Source organism: Asterias rubens, chromosome 4, assembly GCF_902459465.1.
Source record: "Asterias rubens chromosome 4, eAstRub1.3, whole genome shotgun sequence".
Classification (NCBI taxonomy): domain Eukaryota; kingdom Metazoa; phylum Echinodermata; class Asteroidea; order Forcipulatida; family Asteriidae; genus Asterias; species Asterias rubens.
Window position 1 is genome coordinate 22144300 of NC_047065.1, and position 18435 is coordinate 22162734.

The 18435-nt window shown below is 38.8% G+C and overlaps 1 protein-coding gene across 1 annotated transcript; it reads left to right on the forward strand.

Annotated features, from left to right (window-relative positions):
• The first annotated feature begins 3669 nt into the window (after positions 1-3669).
• LOC117289735 (mitochondrial inner membrane protein OXA1L-like) lies at positions 3670-16016 on the forward strand. The gene is made up of 9 exons (XM_033770996.1): positions 3670-3749; positions 5880-6068; positions 7096-7300; positions 8367-8510; positions 10656-10741; positions 11740-11904; positions 12833-12937; positions 13589-13751; positions 15092-16016. Exons 1-9 carry the CDS (start codon positions 3672-3674, stop codon positions 15283-15285), a joined length of 1329 nt encoding a protein of 442 aa, XP_033626887.1. The 5' UTR covers positions 3670-3671; the 3' UTR covers positions 15286-16016.
• Positions 16017-18435: the final 2419 nt, after the last annotated feature.

The following is an 18435-nucleotide window of genomic DNA, read 5'->3' on the forward strand; positions in this document are numbered from 1 at the left end:
CATGCATTTGACCAACAAATTTTTCATTAAAACTTCCACGATTACTGTAGTGAATTTGTTACTGCCTTTTTCAGACCATTCTAGGTTCATTTAAAGAGTTCAAATAAAAAAAAAATTACAGGAAGCGAGAGTGGTTTACAATAAAATCGATTGTTAATTCAGAGTTTATGAAGTCCTCTGAATGAGCGAACAGAGTGAAATAAACTGTTTGAAATAAACTGTCCGTGGGATAAACCTCTTTTGATAAGCTTACAGAGACAGGATGTGACATTTAACAGTTTATTCCTGGCACTGTTAGTTTGTGTAAAATAACCTCTAAAAAGTTCAACTGCAATATTAACTCTGTACTTTTTCTTTGAAACTGTTTTGGATTGGTGGCTCTTTTATGCACAAGATCGAAGGCCATTGGAGAGTCATTGATTGATTTGTGAACTGAACCTCAAAGTGAAAAGATTTCAGTAGAACTGACTGGTGGCTTACTTTGAACACCGTATGACTCAACACAAATCTGGAAGGTGGCTTTGGAAGAATTTTTTTTCCATTGAACAGAGTTTTTGTCTTCCATTTATTTTGTTTATAACAGTTTCAACTTACATGTAGCTTTTCCCTTTTTGTTTGTATTTTTCATTGTATGCATTTTGTAGTTTTTTTCCGTCTTTTCTGTAATTCTTGTATTCAATACTCCTGGTTTCACTCGTTCACTTTCTAATATGCGCATTGAGACTTCGTTGTAATTTTTTGCTATAATATATAAAACCATTTTTTATTTTACTATATTTTGTTCAACTACACATATCAATCAAGAAAAACGATTCCTCTCTCAGTGTCAGGACTGATACTTCACGGTGCCCTTGGTGCCCTTGAAAAGAGAACATTTACGATTTCCTCATAGGGTGCCCTTTACCTCAATCAGAAATTGCCTTGGTGCCCGTGCCCTTTCAAAAACGAAACATCATAATAATAATAATAATAATAATAATAATAATAATAATAATAATAATAATAACAACATTTATAAAGCGCCATATATAAAAAAAATAAAATACAGGCCTGAGTAACTCAATGTTTATTTGATGATTCACTTGGTGTCTTTGTAACAAAAGCATTCCCCATGATTATGGCAGTGCACATCATAGGGCAAAGTGGTTTGTTAATACATACAAAAAGAAATGTATCCAGACACAAATGCCATTGTTTGTATTCACAAAGTGTACATTGTTGGATGAGATCATTTCTGTGTACACGTGTTCACAATGAGTGATGGTAGTCAAAAGGCTAATTCTAAGCTTGATCAAACATCAGCACGCACAGTGTATGACTCATCTTATATTATTTACAGGGTACTACAGTCTGTGTATTTGATCATGCTCTGTTTAAAACTAAGGGATTTCCCACAGTGGTTGCACAATTCACTGTCTGGCCATACTCTGGTGTACACAATAACATTTTGTTTTACTAGCCTAACACAAATTTTAAAATCCAAGTTCTTTTGTCCTCTCCTCCATTACATTATAAATTTACATTGTACAATGTGTTATATGCTGACTGACAGGCAATCTCTGCTAAAGCATACTGAAGATAGTTGAAATGGTTGGGTTGGAATAGAAGATAGTTGGAATAGACCATGGAGGATGCCATGAACAGACCGAATGTATTGAATGTATTATAACACAAATGCTTCAGAGCAAGAAATACAACTATTTTGTTACCGGCACAATGTAGCATTTGCATAAAAATGTACATTCTGGATGGCACCAATAAAAAGTATGCATTTATGTTATGCCTATAAGCCTATTGGCTTACATAGACAACATTTATAGTTAGAGGCAAGTCCACTGAGTATTCGAAGGGGGGAAGGCTGGTCCTTTATTTTTTCACAAACACAAATACTTGCACTTGAACATAATGATTTGTGGATGGACCTGTCTCGACTATAGTTGGGCTAGTCCAACTACAGTTGGGTAAACAATAAAATGATTTAGCTCGCATCTGATGATCTCCTTTTCAAATTAAAAACAAACCAATACACGTCAAAAAGTCATTCCACTTTCCAAGAAATATTACATTCATGCATAACATTCAATTTCAAACAATGACGCATCATAATCATGTAAAAAAATGTTAATGTATTGTCTACCATATGTTGAGACATTCGACACATTGTCTGAACTGAATGCCACATTAAATTGGTTCTAATAAAAAACCACCGCCACGTGTTCTGTGGTTTATTTCCCAAGATTTCACTATCTCCTGGACAATCTTGCCGAGGATTGGATGACAATTTTTGGTAAATTTTTTAAAACTGTACTGATCTATGGAATAGGTACAGCGCCAACCGTCAACAACATTATTGTATTTTACGGTAACTAACTTAAAACAAAGCCTAGTTCATACTTCCTGAGATGCGATTGCGATGCGATTGCGAAGCGAATTCTGACACCACATGGCTGTTTGTGCAGCGAATTATTTGTTGCAAATTCGCGATGGCAAAATTCGCTTCGCATAGAAATTTGCATTCGCAGGATGTACTTCTAGAAACTATAAGGGGGTAATCTTCCGGACGTCGCCACCAATTTATCCGCCGTTAATTAACTCCAAAACCACTGAATTTTGTTCTTGGTGGCGACGACGTAAAATTTTTCCCGACCGGATAACTTTCCGTATGGCGCCACCACTTTTTCACTCATTTTTACAAAAAGGGATATCTCATTGAGGTAAATAAGATACTATATTATTTCATATCGAATGAAAAAGTGGTGGCGCCATACGGAAACTTTTCCACCCGACCAGCAGTCAAGTGTGCAGATTAAAATGAAGACAATTGTGAAGGCTTAATTAATGATTTTAAAAGTCATCTTATATTTATAAATTTGCACTGCTTTGGGGTACAGCTACAGACGTAAAAATGGGGGAATAAGGGTGTAGTAAACAAAAACAGACATGAAAATATTCACCTTCCTGCCAACAGTACCGGCAAACTTGAACACTTTCTTGCCATCCCCGGTCGGAGAACTCGGCGAACTCGGAGAAACTCCGGCCGCTCCAGAGCTCTTGCTCGCGGCACCGCCTCCACTGCCGACATCCGCCGCGGTGTCCCCCTCCGAGGTCGTACGGGCTTTCTTGTTCAAGGCAAAGACAAGTGACTCCGCAGGATCGGTGGTTCTTTTACGTCGTACTCTTAAAACTGTGGCCATTTTCCCTCTGGATTTCTTGGGTCGACTTTAGGGAAAATGAAGTGTACAATTTGAAAGACTGGACGTTTTTGCTTGAAAACCAAAAAAGAAATTGGAGGATCATTTACAATATCGCATTGGATCGACTACTGTGCGGCCCTTCACGTGCTTTATATACTGAAAATTGATGTCAACATTCACACACAACGGACGTATGTACACACGACTTCCGTCACCGTAGTGTACCTATGCTAGCACCCCTTACACAAAAATGTGCATTATTCCAGAGTAACAAATAACAACATGTAGCAGACAATAATAAATAATAACCTCATAAAAATGTTATGACAACAAGAAAAAAAATATGCTAGCTCCAATTTTTTTAGCTTACACTGCTAAAAACATGTACTTTAAATCCATAACTTGGACGATACCATTAATTTAAGTCGGTGTTCTTGTTTCCTTTTTTTTAGTCAAAAGAGGGCGGTATCATTCAAGATGGCAGCGCTCAGTGGACTCCGTCGTGCTCGAAATCCTGTGAAGGTTGTTGGACTTTTTACAAGTTTTAGCAGACAGGTAAATGTTTTCTAAGTGTCTTAAACCATGGGAAAAGTTTCCGTATGGCGCCACCACTTTTTCATTCGATATGAAATAATATAGTATCTAATTTACCTCAATGAGATATCCCTTTTTGTAAAAATGAGTGAAAAAGTGGTGGCGCCATACGGAAAGTTATCCAAACCATGCTTAAACAGAAGCCTGATCTATGTAATTTTGGATGAGGTTAATTTTTTTTTAAAGGATTCATTATTTTTGAGAAGGTCTACGAAGTCGAAGTGGAAACCAGTCAGCAGGGTCAGTCAACTCGACTCGCCCCCAGTACTAAAAGTTGCCCGTTACAAGTCAAAACTGTACAAAGTCGCCCCTAGCAAAGTCGCCCGTCATACATTCTCGCCCCCCCCCCCCCCATCACTCAAGCAAGTACTGACTGGATTTACTCTGGTCTGATGTACAGGCCTTCATTTTAATAATAATAAATACGAGGAGAGCTGTACACCGCTCTCTTAAAATTAAATATTAAAGACAGTGGACTCTATATTGGTAATTGTCAAAGACCAGTCTTCTCACTTGGTGTATCTTAACATATGCATGAAATAACAAACCTGTGAAAATTTTAGCTCAATTGGTCGTCGAAGTTGCGGGATAATGAAAGAAAAAACACCCTTGTCACACGAAGTTGTGTACGTTAAGATGGTTGATTTCGAGACCTCAAGTACTAAACTTGAGGTCTCGAAATCAAATTCGTGGAAAATTACTCCTTTCTCGAAAACTACTCCACTTCAGAGGGAGCCGTTTCTCACAATGTTTTATACTACCAACCTCTCCCCATTACTCGTTACCAAGTAAGGTTTCGTGCTAATAATTATTTTGAGTAATTACCAATAGTGTCCACTGCCTTTAAATAAAGAAAGTGAATTAAAAGACACTGGACATCAACACTGAACTGAAATATGACTATGAGTATGTTATGTATGGACTCAAGAGTCAAATATAGAGATGCAGACTACGAATATTCTTGATTCTTCTGACAACACGAAGGCTGCTTTTATTATTCTCACATCAGCCACAAGCAAGAGTGGAGGTTGAACAACATTAGCCCACCTTGTTGAGCTGTTAATGGCTTCGCTTTTAACATCGGTCTCATCACAGTAATGAGGCCGATGTTAAAAGCTCATCACTGTCGCCATTGTAATGGCGACAGTGATGAGACCGATGTTAAAAGCGGAGCCATTAATAACAGCTCAACAAGGTGGGCTAGAACAACATATACCTCTCTGCCTATAAAAATTGACCCATAATTACAACAGACGCTATGTATTATTAGTAATTATCAAAAAGACCAGTCTTCTCACTTTGTGTTTCTTAACATGCATAAAATAACAGCCTGTGAAAATTTAAGCTCAATCGGTCTTCGAAGTTGGGAGATAGTAATGAAAGAAAAAACAGCCTTTTCACACGAAGTTGTGTGCTTTCAGATGCTTGCTTCATTAGCTCCCCATTACGGTACTCGTTACCCAATTTTGTGCTAATAACTATTTTGAGTAGTTACCAATAGTGTCCACTGCCTTTAAAGGGAAGGTACACAATTGGTAATTGTCAAAGACCAGTCTTCTCACTTGGTATATCCCAACATAAGCATAAAATTACAAGCATGTGAAAATTTGAGCTAAATTGGTCATCAAAGTTGCGAGAAAATGATGAGAGAAAAAACACTCTTGTTGGACGAATTTGTGTGCTTTCAGATAGGAATAACAAACTTCTCGCTAGAAGTCTTTTATTATTTTTGTGAGAAATTACCTCTTTCTCAAAATCTATGCTAGTTCAGAGGGAGCCGTTCCTCACTATGTTTTATACTATCAACAGCTCTCCAATGCTTGTTACCAAGTCAGTTTTTAAGTAAAATATTTGTTTTGAGTAACTACCAAACGTGTACCTTCCCTTTAAGGAAAGTGATTTGCTAATCGCTCAAGTCAATGTGAAAAAGAAAACTATGTCTCTGTGGGGGCAACTTTTAAAGGAGGGCGACCTTGTATGTGAGGGGCGACTGTGCGAGTGGTCCACTTTGTATTTTGGGGGACCACTGTAGAAATTTTGTATTTGTTCTATACCATAATTAGTAACTTTCTGTAAAACTGTTATTAATAGCATGGCCTTCACATACACGCTCAGTGCCAGTGTACAGCAAGACAATCTGTCCTTAACAGACTCAACAACAGAGCAGCAATCCACTTGAGATGGCACTTCGCACAGTACACGCCGACGCTTGGGGGCGCTCTCATCTCGTCGCGATACAACAGTACAGACAGTGAGAGTTTCTCGCAAGTGACAGAAACGGTATGTTTTTCACTTCGTCAAGAGTAACCACAGTACAATTTTGTTAAGCTTGATTTAAAATTCAAAGTGATTTTAACTTTTCAGGATCAGAAGTGTATTCTCATGACATAGTTTTAGAAAAACAACAAAATAATTTTTTTTCTTCTTTTCATAATTATTATTAAGTTTGAATCCCACCCAAGTAATACGCCTGAATTTCTTTTTTCACAGAACTCAGGAAAAGTGCAGAGTACACAGTGAATACACACACAGTTGTATATGGCTTGAAACCAAAACTCAATCCCTAATGCAAATTTAGCATCTATTAAGATCAAATTCATAAAAACATTAAATAAAAACTATATGAAACACCCCCAGATTTCTGAGTAGGGCTTTTCAAACGGTTCATTTTGTTTTCAATAACCTATCACATTCCTGCATCCTACTATATAAGGCCAAGTAAAATAAATAACATGTTGCTCGTCCCCGGCCGCCTCGATTTTGGCGGCCACACCAATTGTTTTGGTTATTTGTTATTTAAAATAAATAAAAATATATATATATATAATTTACATATTATTGATAGCTATTTCAATTGTATCCTTCTTTTTTATTGAGCAATTTCATCATCTTTCTTACATGTAGGCCTACAAGAAATGCAAAAGGCATAATGAGAAACTTGGTACTTTGAAACGTTTGCATGCCACAGTTCTATGCACCAGGGCGTGATGCCACACACACATTATAACTTTGGAGCAAAAGCAAGAGTAGCTCTTTGAAAAGAATAACAATGTATCAGGATAGACACAGAAACACACACAGAATTTGAGGATATACAGAACATACTCATCAAACCATTAAACCATCTTCAAATACGATATGGCGACCATCTTAGACATGGTGGCCATCTTGAAATTTTTTTTTTTAAATTTGAAAATAACAAATAACAAGGACCTCCCTCACCAACTTTTTCAAAAAGTCCGGACGAGCAACATGTTATTTATTTTACTTGGCCCAATAAGTTTGTTTCAATCTTTCGTCAAAGCAGTTAACAGATAAAGCTTTACCACTAGTGGATCCATCTATAATAACTGACGTAGCGGCAACAACTGAGCAGATCCTTCAACCCATCAGGGAAGTCCCTTTCGCTGAGCTTGGCCTCGGTGGTTACACACCCATCGGTCTTCTGCAGAGCGCCCTGGAGTTTCTCCACATGTCTGTTGGCTTGCCCTGGTGGGGCACCATCATGGCGGGTGAGGTTTTGTCTTCAGAAACACACCCTACATGTAGATATTAAGTAGGCCTGGGCGAATAATTTGAATATCCGGTTAATGGCGAATAGGTTTTCCTATCCGTAACTGCGAATGCCTTTTTTTTCTTAACCGGATATCCGCAATGGGCGCGAATACCTATTTATAACCCGGATAGTCCTGTAATTACAACCAAGTAACCGGATATTCTTTAGCCTAATATCCGAATATCCGCGGACGTCGGGCGACAACTGATAGGAATGTTTTGTCTGAATCCTTATGAAACTTCTATTAAGACAGCATAAAACAGCATAAATTAAGTATTTAACTTTGCTCACCTCCGTGAAGAGTTAAAACAATGACATTTCTGACGTAATTGTTTAAAGATTACGAAAGTTTTCCTTCACGTAGAGTCAATCACGATCAAAAGAATTAGCAAATCGCCATCTTTAACTTAGATCCGTTTTTCTTTATGAATGAACCGAGTGACACTGTCTAAAACTAATATCAATCCGCACATAAGATCTCATTACAAACAAACAGCACCCTTTTAAAAAATATTATAGCGCCTTCTATCGGCGTAAAAAAACTATTCGAATATTATCGGTTCATTTCGGATAGTTGGCCAGCGGTAACCGAATACCAAAATTTCACTATTCGCCCAGCACTAGACTAATATTAAGTCATGATATTCTACCTACCTTAGTCTGATTTCCAATTTTGTTTTCCCTTGGTAAATTCTTGCAAGTTGTAATTAAATAGACTGAAAGGTGTTATAAACCTTGCACCACGTGAACAATACATGTAGGTCAGCCCTGGTGCGTAAAATAGTTTCCTCCTTTTCTAGCAATCCAAAGGTCATGGGTTTAAATCCTACCCGGTTGATATTTTTCACAAAACTGGTTTATACAGCACACATCTGTGTAAGAGTAAACTAAATTATAACAGTGCATGTTTTTTATTTTTTAGTTATTGTATTTATCAAGTTTTCAGAGACAGTCGGAAAGTAAACTATTATTGTTTTTTTCTCTTGTTGGTAGGCCTAATGGTTTTTAAATTTCATATTCAGGGACGATTATTGCCAGGACGTGTGTATTTCCTGTGATTGTGAAGAACCAACGGTATGCAGCAACACTTAATAACGTCATGCCCACCTTCCAGAAACTCACAGCCAAGATGAACGAGGCACGGCAATCGGGCAATCAGACGGAATGTAAGTCCAAATTGGATCCTTCTTTGTCTTATAAACGTGTCATAGGTTTAGCCAGCCCTAGAACATTGTCTATAAAAAAGCCTGATCCCATCTTTAACTATATCTCTCAAAAAGTGAATGATCCCTTTGCATCCCCTGCTGGTTTTAAACTCTGTCGCCTATGCAGCCTCTTTTTAACTTCAGACCTTGTTTTGGGGGGTGGTTTGTTTATAAGACACTGGACACTATTGGTAATTGTCAAAGACAAGTCTTCTCACTTGGTGTATCTCAACATATGCATAAAATAATAAACCTGTGAAAATTTGAGCTCCATTGGTCGTCAAAGTTGCAAGATATTAATGACAGAAAAAACACCCTTGGTCACACGAAGTTGTGAGCTTTCAGATGCTTGCTTTCGAGACCTCAAATTTTAAATCTAAGGGACCATGGATAAACTATGTCACGGGAACGACCGCGTCGCGACGCGTTCCTTCGCGTGACAAATTGAACAAAAGAAAATCTACGAAGTGGAACGCGTTCTTCTCAACCACCGGGTCTTGAGGAAGACCCACTGTATAACAAAGGAACAATGGTGAGGCCGAAAACCACTGTGTAGTTATAATCGGCTTATCTGGGTAGATATAAACTCAAGTTGTTTCCACTGCAATTTACGTAAACTGTCGTTTCAATAAATAAACAACAACCAAAGATCCATGTAAATTATAATAACTGTGTCTCCGGTCTAGTTTATATTTTGACTAGTTTTTTTTTAAGTTACAAAAAGATTAATCCTAGCCCTTTTCACGCAATAAGTCAAAACACAACCGCATATTAAAAAATATAAAATATTGCGTTTTTGCACGACCGCCATGCAAAATAATCCCCCAAAATACAACAGAATAAAACAAAATCAAAAGGAAAAACATCTTACATTAAACAGTAAAACTATACCTTTTTTTGTACATCCAAGGTATCCAAAATGTTTCATGTTTGAACAATGAAGCCAACACGTTATGTAGTTTTTCTTAAACACGCTAAATATTCCCAAGGAACTGCTGAAAATTCACCACGTTGTTGACATGCCCAAGGTACCAGCAACGGCGCCAATGTTGTACGCTGGTTAGTATTGCAATTTTCGGACACCAGATTCTCCCGAAAGTCTTAATCTCAAGGCGGTTGTAACTAATTTCGTAAACTGTTGCGCAAATTTTCCAACGGAGGGCGGCTCTCCCGCTATATCACATTGTTTAGGAAAGCCCTCTAGCGTTCAATGTTTCTTGCATTATAGTTCGTTGCACGCAAAGTAACAAGACTACTAGGCCTGAATATTGAAAACACTGTGTGTGAGTGTGTCACTGGATAGTGTCTTTGTGTACTACGATGTAATTTTGCGTTGTGTTTTGTGTGATTGCGAGCCGGTCAGCATGATTTCGCGGTACCTTTATGAACAAATCGTGTAAGTGTAAGCATCTCTGTAAACACAGGTCCTAATGTAATAATTAGATGTAGATACAAAATAAGTTGGCGATGATTTCAAATTTAAGAATAATAGTCACCACTTCAACTTGTTATGGCAGTACCATATTATTGTATTGGCTTTGGCAAACTCGAGGGTTGGCTGTACATGGACATCTCCAACCCATTGTCTGGTGTATACCTGAGCTAGACCGCAAACACTAATCCTTCACCCCTTCGTGGCTTACTCGCGAGCTGCCTTGTCCATGTAATCTGAACAACAAAAGGTACCAACAATAGAGTTCGATAATGAGGGACCTTAAAAATCAGTGAAGCGCTTAATCCATCTTGGGACAAGCGCGTGACAATTTTGGGACGGACTCGTTCTAGAACGAGTCTGACCGCGGGCGGCCGCATTCTTAATTTATCCATGGTCCCTAAGGTCTCGAAATCAAATTTGTGGAAAATTACTTCTTGTAAACTACATCACTTCAGAGGGAGCCGTTTCTCGCAATGTTTTATACTATCAACCTCTCCCCATAACTCGTTACCAAGTAAGGTTTTATGCTAATAATTATTTTTGAGTTATTACCAATAGTGTCCACTGCCTTTAACAAGAGAACTGTAAGTTGTTTACTGCGAGCTGATACATGTAGCTGCTATTTTGATTAAATCAAAATGATGGATGATTTAAACTTGTTGGTATTTTAGTGACAAGAGCATCCATGAAACTGCAGCAGTTCATGAAGAAGCACAATGTCAACCCATTGAAGAGCTTCGTTGGAGTCTTATTTCAGGTAAACATTGAATTACCAGTAGACTGTATGCACATGATGTCAGATGGGTAGGGCACCCCCGGCTGATGGTGGAGAGAGGGTTGTTCATTGACCCATACAAAGATTTATTTATTTATGTTATTTTATTCAACTTCCAACAGCGCAAGCGCCAGTTACAGGACGGATACAAATATTAATATTAGATATTATAAAAACTGTTAAATGTAACAATAACTTAGGGAAGTAAAGAAAACATCAAACTATACATATTGCAAGAGGGGAACACACCTAAAATGAGCAGACAGAAAACATGAAAGACTCAAAAGGACAATTATTGGACTAAACACTAATGCGGCAGGATAAGTGAGGGGAGGGCTGGAGCACTTTGAAGGCAGAGGTGGATTAGTGGAAAATGTGGATGGAAGGGTTGGTGTGGGTGATTGAATTAAACAGGGAGGTGAGACAGTGTATGAAGCCCTTTGTATTGGCATTGACCATGTTTTTAGGGACAATGAACAGAAGGCGCATGCAGATGTGCATTTCCGTTGTTTCATCATCGTTTAAACTCTAAGATTGCGATCTGGTGGTGTCAATATGTAAGAGTAGGTCAACGCAATGAGGGTTTTTGAATCTACCCATTTCTGCAAAGTAGCTGCAAAATGTTTATGTTTTGTACAATATTTTGTGGACAAAATCAAAAACTCTTGTCCATTCCACAACCACAGAGCTGGATAAGTACATGTATTGTTGTGTTTACTTTGTCTCTGCTGCGCCTTGAAAATCTGTTATAATTGATTTGGCGCAGTACAAATACCCAATATTATTATTATTATTATTATTATTATAATTTAGTTCATTCCTTTAATATAAATTTTGCTTGTACAGTGCCATGAGCGTCATGCCTGACGGACCTGAGCGCTCTGTAAGAGGCCACTGTTGTTATTATTAATAGACATTGCTGATCCAAATAACATTACATTCTAACAATATACGTATCTGGCTCAACATTCTTCTTACAGGCACCAATCTTTATCTCGTTCTTTATCGGCCTACGGAGGATGGCCAGCCTCCCGGTAGAGAGCATGACCCAGGGAGGTATGTTGTGGTTTACCGATCTGACCACAGCCGACCCTTACTTTGTCCTGCCAGTGCTGGCCAGCTTGAGCATGTTGGCTGTCATTGAGGTAATTGCAAACTAAAAAAGTTGTTCTTGAAAGGTTGAAAAGGGCCAATCAAGATGACTAGTAATACAGAGTTTGTAAGTCTCTTGAATTGTGTTATGGGAGGTTCTGAGTCCAGAATACAGGTGACCCGGACCAACAAGCCATTTTTTGTAGACATCGGCGTTATCAGGGTGTGGGTTCGAATCCCGGTCATGACACTTGTGTCCTTGAGCAAGACACTAAACTACAATTGCTTCTCATCACCCAGATGTAAATGGGTATCAGTGAGGGCAGAGATGGTTCTTGTGATTGATAATAGCTTGGTGTGCTTCATATACATATTTGGCTGTATACTCCCTAGGGAGCTGAGATGGTTTCAGGAAATAAATAGATGGCCCAGTGATTAGGGGTAAATAGAATTTGAAGCGCAATGATCATTCTTTGGACTTGCTCTATATAACAGCCGATATCATTTATTACCAAAGCTAAATCTTTCTTTGAGAGCTAATGACTTTATAAACTTGTCTAGTTGGTGTTTCTGCTTTCATTTGACATATAGGGGCCTTAGTTTTTTATATGGTGGTTCTTTTTTATATTGTGTGTGTAATGCTTTTACTTGCCGTCTTCTGTTTAATTTTCACTACAATTTTTGATTTCTGTGTTATGTTGGCCTATAGTATATAAATGCTTACCTTTTTATGAGCAAGGTCTGGGAGGGCACATCTTTTTATGAGCAAGGTCTGGGAGGGCACATCTTTTTATGAGCAAGGTCTGGGAGGGCACATCTTTTTATGAGCAAGGTCTGGGAGGGCACATCTTTTCTGATGACAGTTTTTTATGACTTTTGCCTTTCCATGGACAGCCTCTGCTTGTTTTTATAATGTTTGTATTGTCCGAAGAGTTAAAATAAATAAATAAAAATATAAACAATTTTTTGTTTTACTTATAGCTTGGTGGTGAAGCAGGTGTCAGCAATGCCCAGATGCAAAAAATGAAGAATGTCTTCAGAATCATGCCGTTTGCCATCCTCCCATTCATTATATCAATGCCCAAGGTAAGCATCTCTGTTATAAATTAACATCTGACGGCCGTTTTCGAATTAGCGGCTACAGTTAGGGCTACAGCTAGAGTTCCTTGTCATTGTGCGTTGAGGTTTAGGCGTCCGTAGCAACACCCTTAGCAATAGCCGTAGCTATAGGCGACAATTCGGATACGGCCTATTGACCCCTTGCACGCGCGTCACACGCGGCGACTGATGCCACGCTCACCATGTTGGTGGGCAGTTAGGTTTAGGTGTATTAACGCCGCGTCGCCTAAATTGCACACTGCACTGCATAACGCACGGCTAAGAGTTATATATGAAAACGCACAGTGAAATTGCCCACCAGTATGGCGCATTCAAGATTTTTCTGATGATGACGTCAGGTGAAATGGGTCCATAATTGAAACATTTATGGCCTTTTAACAAAAGGGCACATTCGAATGGGAAAAAAAGAGTAGTGACTTGTTCTTAAACGACCATTTAAAACTTTGTCGGGTTGTGGCCATGCAATAAAGGCCCTCGCCTGGTTCGGGCCTTTATCCCATTGCGATGACCCTACTGGAGTTAAACGACCGTTTAACAACTTGTCGCCTCTCATTTATTCTCTGAATAAATACTAATAAATCAAATTGTGTAAATGTTGCATGTCTATTGTTCCTACAGGCTGTGTTCGTTTACTGGCTGACGTCTAACATCTTCTCCATGGGTCAAGTTGCAGTCCTTAAGATTCCAGCAGTCCGGAAGAAACTGAACATCCCAGATAAGATCAAACACAGACCAGAAGACGTCCCCAAGGGAGAAGGCTTCATCAAAGGGATCAAATCAGGCAAGTGTTGCTTAAGCTTTTCTCTTTTTTGTATATATATACGTTGTCATGGGCCAAGTGGTTTTAGAGCATGGAGTTCAAGTTCTTGTGGTTTAAGTCATCGAAGTGTGAGTTTGAATACTGGTCATGACACTTTCTTCCTTCAGCAATATGCTTTACTTTAAGTGCATCTCTTCACCCAGGGGTATAAATGATTGTCTGCGAGGGTAGAAGCTGATATTATGTATCAAATCAGGCATGTGTTGCTCAAGTCTACCTCAACACAGGGCTCAAAATTGTCCACAGACCTGAGGCCAGTGATTTTAGCGTTGGTCTGGTATAGTAAACCCAAGACTGGACTAGTCCGACAGTCTTGCAGTTTTTCAAGACTTGTTGAGTCTCTCAAGTAGGTCTCAATTCTGTATGGAGTATGAAATGAGAGTGCCCAATTGACAAGTGTATAATCCAGTGTCTGACTTGTTGGCTAAGCTGCAGCTGTCGCTAAGGGTGTTTCTGTGGAAGACTATACTTCAAAGCATCGTGACCAGCCGTAGCCGCTAATGCGACCTACGCCAAGTATGTCCATTGTTTTATGTAAGCTATGGGGAGTATGTACGGGGTGTTTTTTCAGGATGTGATATTCTGAGTGCTTGCAAGGTGAGCCTAATGTACAATAGACCTTATGCACATGACGTCATTTCAGTAGGGCGCCCTCACCTAGAGGTCAAAAGGAGGTTGTTCATTGGCCAATCCTGTGCGCCGCGCGTACAAATCTGTGCGTTTCGATTGTTTCGTCACCGTTTTTCCACTAAGATGGCCGCTGGATGACGTCAATGCATAAGGTCTATACATCACTGGTTTTTAGAAGAGGATATCTTCCAACTTCCTTGCTGTTCAACAAAAACAGCAGTCGATCAATCGTGGCGTGTCGTGGATGAGTGGTCTAGTTCACCTGACCCAAGCTCTGGTGTTGTCAGCAGCAGAGTGTGGGTTCAAATCCCGGTCGTGACACTTGTGCCCATGAGCAAGGCACTTAACCATAAGTGTTTCGTTAAAGTTGGGTAGGTAGTGCATTCTGCTCTACCAGCCAGGCTCCTAGTGGGTGACTCCCATGCCTACATGTACATGCCTACGGACTGAAGGTGGTGTTTCAGCCCCAGGAGTAGGTGGCAATGTGCCCCTGGGCAGTTGATTTGGGTCAATAACCTACATCACTTTAGTGTAGCCCTTACTTTTAAGTGGTTATTTGTGGGCTTATGATGTTGTTTTATTTTTTTATTTTATGAAATGTGGAAAAGTATTGACTTTCAGGAAAAAGCAAAATCTACATTTTTATTATTTATTGATGTTACTTCCCACAGGATGGAAGAATACACAGACAAATTACGAAGTAGAACAAAAGGGAAAAGCCCACATGCAGAAACTCAAAGACGCCGGCATCGGCCCCGTGCCCCAGACGTTCAGCTACGATCCGACAAGGCAGCAGATGGGAAGCCCCGCCCAACCCATGTCCACCACGGCAGACAAGGACATCAGGAGGAAGAGAGTTCGTTGATGGTAGATACTCAAAAATATCTCAATCATGCTGCCATCATTATTGTCTTGTACCCTGTTAGCAAAAGCCATTATGAAGTGCGACACCAGAAAGGGACCCCGACTGATCCCCTTCTAACCTCAAGTTAAAGCAAGTTCGAGTGTGCACTTTTCAATTGTTGAAATGACTCGTATGTTCTTGTGTGCACTTTTTAGTTGACCCGTAATTGGCAAAAAAACACTCGGTTGGGATTCAAACCCAGGACCATCATTGCATTGTTAGATTCAAAATGCGATGCAAAGTTAACATTTATTCAATTCAGTTTGGTTGTGCATACTTCATACTTTAAGCCATCATTTCTGCAGTCAGGTCAGGTTGTGTGTATTTCTGGAGAGATGGGAATGGTTTAAGTACAAATAATGTATAGTTTTAAAAACGCAAGGTTATTATTTATCATCAGGCTGTCTCCAAATTCCAACAAATTCTTTTGAACATACAATTTTATTAATTTTGGTTTTTAGCCATACACCGATGTGTGTTAGCACTGTATACTCGGTACTTTCCCCTAGTCCTGTGAAAAAAATATCACAGGCATGTTACATACGTTTTGTTTACGACAGAAATGATTCTTAATCTGAGCAGGGTTTGCCCTTAACTTGTTCAGTGACTACCCAGCAGGACCAGGGGTGGATTTCACAGAGTGAGGACTAGTCCTAACTAGTCCTAACTTAGGACTAGTTCTAGGAGATACGTATGGCTAGTCCTAAGTTAGGACAAGTAACTTGTCCTAACTCAAGATAAGACTAGTCTTAACTCTTTGTGAAATCCACCCCAGTTACTTTGTCATTGTGCTACTCCACCAGCCTTTTTAAAGTTATTTTTACCAGGCCCATATTCCAAATGAAGTAGGAATGTTTTTCTTCACTGAGCCAACCAGCAACTTGGGAGTGATTTTTGACTGGTCTTTGGGTGTTTTAACTTGGCCAGTGGACCACTGGTACGGGATAACACTGCTTCAGTAAAGTGTGAATCAAGTGACTTTGGCTACAGCTATAGCAATTGTCTATGGTAACAATGTTGAAGCATAGGGCCTTTTCAGCAATCCGACCACAGCCAGCAGCCACTAGAAAAACTTTCAAGTCAACAGATATACCTTAGCTTTATACATGTATTTGAATATATCATGGATATTTAGGTGCCCCTGATCTGGCAAAGTTATGTTTTGTCAATGTGAATTTTGTTGAAATGTTAAACACACAAACTCTTACAATGAAAGCAACTGGTCCTGTGAAGTGTTAACCAACACTTTGATCATATTTGTATTTTAAAGGCAGTGGACACTATTGGTAATTACTCAACGAGTAATGGGGAGAGGTTGGTAGTATAAAACATTGTGAGAAACGGCTCTCTCTGAAGTGGAGTAGTTTTCGAGAAAGAAGTAATTTTCCACGAATTTGATTTCGAGACCTCAAGTTTAGAACTTGAGGTCTCGAAATCAACCATCTAAACGCACACAACTTTGTGTGACAAGGGTGTTTTTTCTTTCATTATTATCTCGCAACTTCGATGACCAATTGAGCTCAATTTTTCACAGGTTTGTTATTTCATGCATATGTTGACATACACCAAGTGAGAAGACTGGTCTTTGACAATTACCAATAGTGTCCACTGCCTTGAAATAAAAGGTGTTACAGTTTAATGCTGTACAAATATTAATGAGTTACACACACTGTGTCTTTGTGTTCATACACTAATAGTTATGATTATGTTTTGATCAACATTAAGAGTTACTGTAGTAAGATGCACACAACTTGAAATTGTCACTGACCCCAGAATATGACTTCCGATTGCTACACGTAAAAACACTTACAGGCCTAGCATTTCATCTTTGATAGGGCAAGGCTATTGTTATTTTACAAAAGGCACTTTCACTAGACAATTTCAGGGGGCTTAAAGGCCGATACAAGGGGCAGCATAAGCAAAGACCTCTGTGGTCTCTGTGCAACTATAGGTCCGGACTTGATCTTTAAATTGCCTAACCACACACAAAATTGACAATTGTGACCCACTCTGTGAAAATGAGTCACATGTCGCCCAATGCAATATTAAGTTATGGACAGTTTAATGTGGAAAATGTAAAAAAATATTTTTTTCTTTTATCTTTTTAAGATCTTTAGTTGCATGGTTAACCTTGAGAACACTTACTTTTAGCCAATAAAGCTATGATTACAACAACCTTGTGATCATACTTATGTCTTATTTGTATCCTTTTGCACCCAATGGTAGTTTAAAATATCATTTTACTTGTAATTCGTTTTTCACAAAAAATGGTGTAGTGGCTAATTTCAAACGGGAGTAACTCAGCAACGCGATACACCCCAAAAGCTTAGACACATACCAAATTACTGCTGCTGATGTGTTTATTCCAGCCATGCATATAACTCAATTCCTGAAATTGCCTACATCTGACTCATTTTCTCAGAGCGGGTCACAATTGTACCTTTTTGTGAACAACTAAAGAACCATACTGAAAGTGGGGCCATACAGCACCTGTTGTTTCTGTTTTCTCTAAAATTTATTTCAAACTTGACAGCATCACAACACAACAAACTCTTACACATATTGCATACATTTCTATACAAAATATGATAACAAACCAAAATTAATATACAAAACGGCATTGTACAAATATTTACAATGGAAATGTATTGTGAAGTTCAAAATAGAAAGGCTGCCATACGTATTTTGTCCGATCATTGACTAAATTTTCATTGCTTTGTTCTTTTGTTCATAAAAATAGTGTGCTCACGACAATTAGAGAAATCTTTGTGCTAACAATTGACATACCTCATTGAGGAAGTAAGGAAATACTTAATTTCCGTACTCCAACAAATAGTTTTGAGCTGAGGATTAGCCTAATAAAAACTGGACAGAAAGTCTTTTCGGGTGGGTTGAATTCACTTTTTGAATGACTGGGCGCCCCTAATTTGCAGCCGTGCATTAAAGCCATTATACACTTTTGGCACAGACAAACAAAATAAAAGTTCATAGATTTACAAACAACTTTCAGGGTTTACAGAAGGTAATGGTGAAAGACTTCTCTTGAAATATTATTCCATGAAATGCCTTACTTTTCGAGAAAACATTAAAACAATTATCAACACTCGTTGT